General features: G+C 45.1%; 1 protein-coding gene across 1 annotated transcript in view; it reads right to left on the reverse strand.

The window, feature by feature from the left end:
- Window positions 1–5501, reverse strand: part of FEM1C (fem-1 homolog C) — a 28289-nt gene extending 22788 nt beyond the window's left edge. Inside the window, exons 1-2 of the mRNA XM_040444264.1 lie at window positions 5321–5501; window positions 3724–4461 (exon numbers count right to left, since the gene is read on the reverse strand). Of these exons, the coding sequence (XP_040300198.1) occupies window positions 3724–4267 (544 nt within the window). The 5' untranslated portion in view covers window positions 4268–4461; window positions 5321–5501. The remainder of the gene's footprint in view (window positions 1–3723; window positions 4462–5320) is intronic.
- Window positions 5502–8162: the final 2661 nt, after the last annotated feature.

Consider the following 8162-nt stretch of genomic DNA (forward strand, 5'->3'; position numbering starts at 1 on the left):
AATATTTCAAAGTTTTTCTCCTTTCTGAATGCCAGGGGAAAAGAAAGAACCCACTGTCTCTAGAGGTAACGAGTTGATTGCGAATAGAATATTACCATGTATCGAATAGAAGACAGTGTGACTGCAAAAAAACAATGGAATACAATGGAACGTAGAGGTCATGTGCTTTTTGTATTTAGGCAGACCAAGCATAATCTGCCAGTGTCTTCTTTCTTCAGAACCATTTCCAACAGTGAACACACACAATTTCCTAAGAAATTATTCTATTTTATCCCTAGTCTCACCAGTCTTTTCCACTTTTTGGACAGGAGGAAAAATGGGGGGAGGGGGGCAGAATCCTTTCTTGATGTTCTATCGCATAGATCCTTCTCCAATGTTCCCCTTAGATTCAACTGGTTCCTGCTTTTTTATTATGCATTAACCCATAAAACAATCTAGAGTCAGTAAGAGAGTGATTATCAAGGAATGGAAGCTTCAGGATCAGAGTGGGGGAGGGTACATATATACTTTAATCAGCCTCCAATTTTCATTAAGAATCGCTGTCAAGGGGTGCATGGGTGGCTCAGCAGATTAAGCATCTGACTTGGTTTCGGCTCAGTTTCATGAGTTCAAGCCGCACATTGGGCTCCATGTGACAGTGCAGAGTCTGCTTGAGATTCTCTCTCTCCCTCTCTCTCTCTGACCCTCCCCCACTTATGCCATTTCACGCTCTCTCTCTCTCTCTCTCTCTCTCTCTCAAAATAAATAAGTAAACTTAAAAAAAAATCACTGTTGAAATTAAAAGACACCATGACAGGTAAAAGAAATGCACACAAAGTGATACATGTTATATATATTTTTAAAATACTATATTTGTATGTATATGTGTGTGTATATATATACATATATGTGTACATGTACGTATATATGTATATGTACACATATATGTATATACATACGTGTATATACACATACATACATATATATGTATAAAGGAGGCTATCTGAAAATAATTTTTGGTACAAAATTCTTTTCTCATGTTAAGTGTAATTTTTTGTAAAAGCCACAAGTGGTAGATACTGATACAGCAGGAAAAAACAACTCTAGAATTAGATCATTTGACCAAAAGAGGCAGCATACATGTCCTCACATGCAAAGCTATGTGATGATGGTGATAAAAGGAACCTTCTTCCGAAAGAGCAAAGGTAATCGAGGGAGATACCACTCACAGTTTACTAGGGGAAAATGCTCACACAAATGTGATCTGCTTAGGGCACAGGTGTCTCACACATTCTGTCTCCAGAAGTAGACAAAGAACCTCTGAAAACCATAAGAGAAACAGTACCAGGACTCATCTCTCCAATGACCTAAGGGTTTAAAACAATTTTACTTAAATATGTAAGTTTAACAAACTGTGTATTATTAGGCTAATGAATAAAAAACCCAAACGAAAGAAACAACAAATCCAACAAGCCTAAACAAGCAGCCATACCTTTTGTTTTTTGTTTTTGATGTTTATTTATTTTATTTAGGGGGGGGGGGGGTGCTGGGCAGAGAGAGGGAGACACAAAATCAGAAGAAGGCTCCAGGCTCTGAGCTGTGGGGCTCGAACTCACAGTGAGACCATGACCTGAACAGAAGTCAGGTGGCCCAACCAACTGAGCCACCCAGGCGCCCCAAGCAGCCATACCTTTTAACCCTCTCTCAGCTACTTACAATTTCAAAGCATTTCCCATGGTAACCTGGTCACGTAAGCAGTAACTGTCCTCTTAAAACAGCCTTTCTTTAAAAGAATGAGTGTTGAAAACAAACAAAAATGTCATTATGTCATTTGAGCCAACAACCCACCTCAAAGACAAGCAAGAACAAATGAAAAAATGTGTAAGAAAGAATGTCTACAGGAACATTTTTTTATCCTACTGAAAAGACAGAAGCAAGATAACCCTCCATTAGGAGAGTATGCAGCTACTGAAATTAAAAAGCTGTAATCAGTGACATTACAGATATTATTTATTAAGCTAAAAAAAGGGTTACAGAACAAGAGCATATATAATAAAATTACATACATGTATCTCTATGATAAATTCAGAAATATTTTTCGAAAGGATTGTCTATAAGTGGAATTTTGTGAGATTTTTATATTTTCTCTGACAAAAAAAATTTACAGAAAATCAGTGAGCCTGCCTTTTTTAAAAAGATCATACTAATTTCAGTGAATTATGTCCAATAACTATGTAGTGTCCCTTAATTGTGTGGTGTAGGCTCTCCAAAAGGCAATCAGAGGCTCCCACAATGATAAATGCACCCTTTGATTCAGCAATTCCATTTATAAGTATTTATAACACAGCTATTCTCACACAGTGTGCAAAGCCACACTTTTGTTTAAGAATATTCACAGAAGCTCTGCTTATATTGGATATGACCTAACTGTCCATCAACAGGGCCTAGATAAATTATGTATATTGATACAATGAAATACTGTGTAGCCACGAAACAGAATGAGGCAGTTCTGTGTGTTGCAGCAAATGACGTCCAAGATAATTTAAGGTTTAAAAACAACAACAACAACAAAGTAATATGCATCAACTAACAGAAGGGAAAGAGGGAGGAAGAGACATAGACAAGTATACTGTCATCGCAGGGACTATCTCTAGAACACACAAAAACAGGGAGAGTGCTTACAAACAGAGGCTGCAGGGGGCTGGAGGTCTAGAAATCAGACTTCTGTCTCATTGTAAACACTGGAAATCAATTTGAATTGTTTGAATTTTTCATTCCATGTGTGTAGTCTCCTTTTAAGTTTTAATAGTTTTTTTTTTTTTTTTTTAAATTGGGCTGTGAATCACTTTGCTATTGTATAAACAAACATGCTGAAGGGGAAAAAAAAAGGTTCCAAGCATCAAAATATGCTATCAAAACAGCTGTCTTGGAGAGTTTAGGGAAAAAAAAAAAGCTTCGCAACTATCATTTGCTGCTTTAGGTTTATTACATCCCTGCAAATTACACACAGTTGTGAACCTGAGCCCTTCTTTTCCACAAAGGTGTTGACACTGTTGCCAGCCAACAAATCCACGCCTTGTTCTGTGCTCAGTTTTGTAGCATATTTTAAAATCTGTTTTCTCTCTCGCTATATTTAATACATGCTCAACGTGAAAGGGTTTTCTATTGGCCACACAATAAATTAAGAGAAGAAGGGGACAGATTTTCTTTTTCCACTGACATTAATCCTTCCAGGTCAGTGTGGCCTGGCCTTCCCTGACAAAATAACAAATGCAATGCCTACCCAAGACACAAGCCAATGAGTCACTAAATATAGTAGTTTCTACTACACCGGCGTTCTTTAAAAAACAAAAACAGAAAACAAAAAACAAAACAATCTAGGCTAAAAAAAAATACGTTACCTTGAAGTATATTCTCAAGTAGACTGAACACAAGCCTAAAGGCTCAGGTCAACTGTCACTAACATCCCCTGTAAGTCTGGGGAACCCGGGAATTGGAGAGTACTCCAAATAAGAGACGGAAAATGCTACTTAACACAGCGACTGAGGGCTTGTTATCACACTCATTCAGCGTATTCTCAAACATCAGAGAAACAACCAACAAGGTTATGCTGGAAGGGACACCTAGCCGGAACAGGTCTGTCAATGTGGGCTGACTCAACGCCCACTGTTTACAGTGATGCATCCAGCTTCCTGAAAACGATGGTAAACACTTAAAACACAGAAACGAAGAGGCTGCACTCACCTTTGACACTTTTTCTATTAACGTCTGCCCCCTTTTCGAGTAAATACTGCGCAATCTCTTTGTGTCCTTTGTAACAGGAAATCATCAGGCACGTATGCCCGTGGCGGTTTGATACTTCCAAATCGGCTTTGTGTTCCACAAGGTACTTTACTATTTCCAAATGGCCATCGAAACAGGCGGCTCGGAGAGGGGTTGAATTGGTCAAAGTGGTGTTGTTGACGGACGCTCCATGATTTAACAAAGACTGAACCACCTTCAGATGTCCCGCGGCAGAGGCGGCCCACAACGGCGGGGCCCCCTCGATGGTTTCGCCATCAAAATTGACGGAGCCCCCGACCTCTATGCAGGCACTGCACTGCTCTAGGAGGAATTCCACCATGTCAAGGTGCCCGTACCTGGCGGCCATCAGGAGTGGCGTGGCCCCATTCGTTTTTTCGGAGATCAAGGAGGAAACCTCCTCTTTGGATTTGCTTGCCAACAACTTGGTGAGAAGCCGGAGTTTGCCATCCCGAGCTGCGTTAAACACTGCGGTCTTTAGATCCATTTATGTCCGGTTGAGCTGGCTGCGCTTTTTTTTTTTATCCTTCAAAGCAAAGCCCCAGCCTAACTCTACGGACACAGGCAAGAGTTACAGGAACCAAAGTTCAATGTTAATCACGGCACTCCAAACGGATATAAAACCACGCAGAGTGTGTTCTGTCTTACTGCCTTCCAACATCTGAAAACCAGAGCACCAAACTAGGAAAAGGAAGAAAAAAAGGGGGGGGGGGGGGGATTTGTGAGTTTTCCATAGGTAAAGGCAAAAACACTGTTTAGGTTTTCTCAATTTCTACTCCTAGGGGGAGGGAGGGGGCCGGATAGTCCCATACTTAAGGGACAACTCAAGCCACCAAAACACGGTGGGAAAGACTACAAAAAGGTTACACACAGACCCAAATGTTTTGGTTTGGTGGGAGGCAGTTTCTTGTCTATATACGGTAAGCTGAAACACTACAGGCGACCGGGTTTTCTCGCCTCCAGAGCAGCCCAGCATTGTTCTAGTTTTTGCTTTGCACACGCCCAGGGAGAGTGCACCCGAAAGCGGCGAGGGACGCGGGTTCAGAAATGTTTCTCTTCCTCACATCTGCAGAGGGGAGCGAGCCAAGGGCGCGAGACTGAAGGCCTCGCTGTGGCCAGAATGGGTTTCGAGAAGGAACAAAAAGGTCGGCCACGACAAACCGCGGCCAGCCAACGCCAAAGCCCTCGCCCGACAAGGTTCGCTTTCCTTTAAAACTACTCGAAGCTCTCAGGAAATCCGGCCGCCTTCTCTCTAACTTCGCCCGCCCCATTTTGGTTCCCCCCCCCCCCCACCCCGCAAGGGATCGCAGGTTCCCCCAGACCCCGCGCCCCTCCGTAACCTTCACCGCCACCTTCTCCGGACCCCGGCCGCCCCTTCCCCGAGCGACCACGACCCTCGCCCGCCGGGCCGCCGAAGTTGGGGGCCTCCGGCCCGCCGCCCGCTGCCGGGGGCGCCCTCCTTCCCCTTCCCGCCCAGGCCTCCCCGCGGGCGCCTCAGGCCGCAGCCCGGGCTCCGGCAGGCCCCCGCCGCCACCACTACCTGCCCGGGGGCTGGTCCTCCCCACCGCCGCTGGCCGCTCGGGCTCGGGCCGCCCCCCTTAAATTGAAACCGTTGTCCGCGCCGCCGCCCGAGCCGGCCTGCTCCGCCTGCAGCCGCACAGCTCCTCCATGCCCCGCGCCCCACAGGAATGAATCCGGCCGCGCCGTTCGCCCCGCCCCGCCACGCCGAGACGCCTCCCGCCCTCCCTGGCTGCGCGGGCTACAGCAGCTGCAGCGGATGCCGCGGCGGATGGTGTAATGGGCTGCGGGACGGGGGCCGGACGAGCCTGAGCCAGGTTTCACATCACTGACGCGGCAGCCGCGCCATTGGGCCGGGGGAGGGCGGCGGCCGCCGCGAGCAGCCGCGTAGGGGCGGGGCGGGGCGGGGCGGGGCGGGGCGGCGCGGAGGGGGCGGGGCCGCGACCCGGCGAAGGACGCACCAGCGTGAGGCACGCCGAAGTGGGCGGGGCGCCACGAGGGGGCGAGGCCAAGGTGTCCCGGTCGGTGGGGGTGGTGCGGCGAGGTCGCGGGGTCCTGCGCTCGCCCGGTTGCCGGGGGTGGATGCGCGAGGGATCTTTGGGTCCCACGGACAGAATTTCCAGAAGGGTGGTGACTATTACTACCCTCTTACACTCATAAATACTCTTGGTGGAAATACACCGAGCTCGTGGTTAGATCTCGGAAAAACAAAACAAAATAACGCAGGAAACGCAAATTTGAGAAAAAGATTGGTTTGGGGACCTGACAATCATAAGTTATTCTTTTTTTAAAATATGGGCTCTAAAAAATAAAAAGTTACGAAGGGGGTAAGATTTCAGAGCAGTGTTAAGTCAACGAGGTCGAGCTCTTCAACTCTTGGAACACTAAAACCAGGAAATGAAGGGAAGCTAAAAAGTTGGTGTGAAGAGTTCATATATCATACACCAGGAAGTAAACTTGTCAAATATGTGACGTTAAGACCTGGGATGTATTAAACTAGGTTGAGGAAGAGTGGAAGTGTGTTTGGGGACTAGCACCCATAGTGAATCGCGATGCGGAACTCGTGTTTGAAAAACTGACCATCCATCTCTTGAACACTTTGTTTTGGGGAACTTAAACTCGCACCCAATTCCTCAGGTACCACTGGGAGAAAGTGAATTAGACAGATTAGACAGATTCTCTGACCCCAGCCTCACAAATGTAATCAGTATTTTATTTATTTTTATTTGTTTTAATGTTTATTTTTGAGAGACAGACAAGAGTGCAAGCAGGGGATGAGCAGAGAGAGGGAGACACAGAATCGGAAGCAGGCTCCAGGCTCGGAGCTGCCAGCACAGAGCCAAACCCACGTGGGGTTCGAACCCATGGACCATGAGATCATGACCTGAGCAGAAGTCGGATGCTTAACTGACTGAGACACCTGGGTGCCCCTGTAATCGTTATTTTAAAAGACAGTCATTTCACGCACACACCCCACCCCCACACACATCACAACTTCATTTTTGCTTGTTTACTTACAGCGTTGTCCAGAAGTTTATGTGGGTTTGTATAACTGAAATCATAATTTTCATACAACTACATATTTTGCTTTTTTCCTTTACCATACTCTAAAGATTTCTCATGTTTTTCCAGTCTTACTCATTATTTTTAAGTGGGGCATATTTCCCTTAGTCAGTATACAGGCTCCACATCTATACCCCAAAACTGACATTAAGGTTGCCACCACTGCGAAGAAAATATGGAAGAAGAGAATATAAAGGATCAGAGCAGCCATCTACAATAATCAACCAACCAAGAGGACTAGCTGTTTTGTTCTTACCATACAGGTTACAGTTCTAGACCCCCTGGGGGGTGTGGATGGTACAGAGTCCCAACAAAGGCCTAGCGTGAGCAGACTTGTCTCTCACACCAATTTCAATAAGACTATGTAAAAATGTTTATCAGTGGCCTGCAAACTAAGATGTGTATCCCCCAGGGAATTTTCGAGGGCTAGGTACCCACTTAGATCGTTTTAAGCCCACATATTTCAAGAATCTTCAGCTTGCATCTGTATTATGTCCTGAGGCTGACTTACTGGTGAGGGAATGCGGTCAAGGGGTCTCTCTGTTTCATTTCTGAACTGCGTCAGAATAGCCACATATTTTCCACATTGCAAAAGAAAGGGCATAACTCTCATTTACTGAGATCCCTTAAAAGGTGCACTATTCCAGGGTGTAGAAACTTCAAGGAATCTCTTGTCAGTTTTTTATCATTTTCAAATACCGGGCTGTATTGTGAAAGTGTATACTTCTAATTGGCTGTGTAATGAATTCTTTCGCAAGTCAGATGATTTCCAAATAATTGCTTTCAATAAAGTATGAACTTAAGATCACTAAATGAGGTTATAAATTAGAAGGAGTTCAAAGAACTGAAAAGTTCAAAACACCTTCTGACCCATCTAATTATTACTGGCAAAAACATTCTTAGGGGGCTCCTAGGTGGTTCAGTCGCTTGAGTGTGTGACTCTTGATTTTGGCTCAGGTCACGATCCCAGGGTGCAGGGATCGAGCCCTGCTTCAGGCTCCATGCTGAGTGTGGAGCCTGCTTAAGATTCTCTCCCTCCACGCCCCCCTCTCTGCCCCTCTCCCCCACTTGTGCTTTCTCTGTCTCTAAAATTAAAAAAAAAAAAAAAGAGAAGAAGGAGAAGAAGAGGAGGAGGAGAGAAGAAATACATGAAATTAGGATATAATCCTGAGGGGTGAGAATGTGGAATGGACTTATAAGTGTGAAGAGAAAACTAAATTAAGTAAAATATACTATAGATAAAGAAGAGTTTTTCTGTATCTTTTTAAAATGGTGGATAATAGGCATAATCACTATAATCG

This window comes from Herpailurus yagouaroundi, unplaced genomic scaffold (genome assembly GCF_014898765.1).
Source record: "Herpailurus yagouaroundi ecotype Mexico unplaced genomic scaffold, PumYag 192, whole genome shotgun sequence".
NCBI classification, from domain to species: Eukaryota; Metazoa; Chordata; class Mammalia; order Carnivora; family Felidae; genus Herpailurus; species Herpailurus yagouaroundi.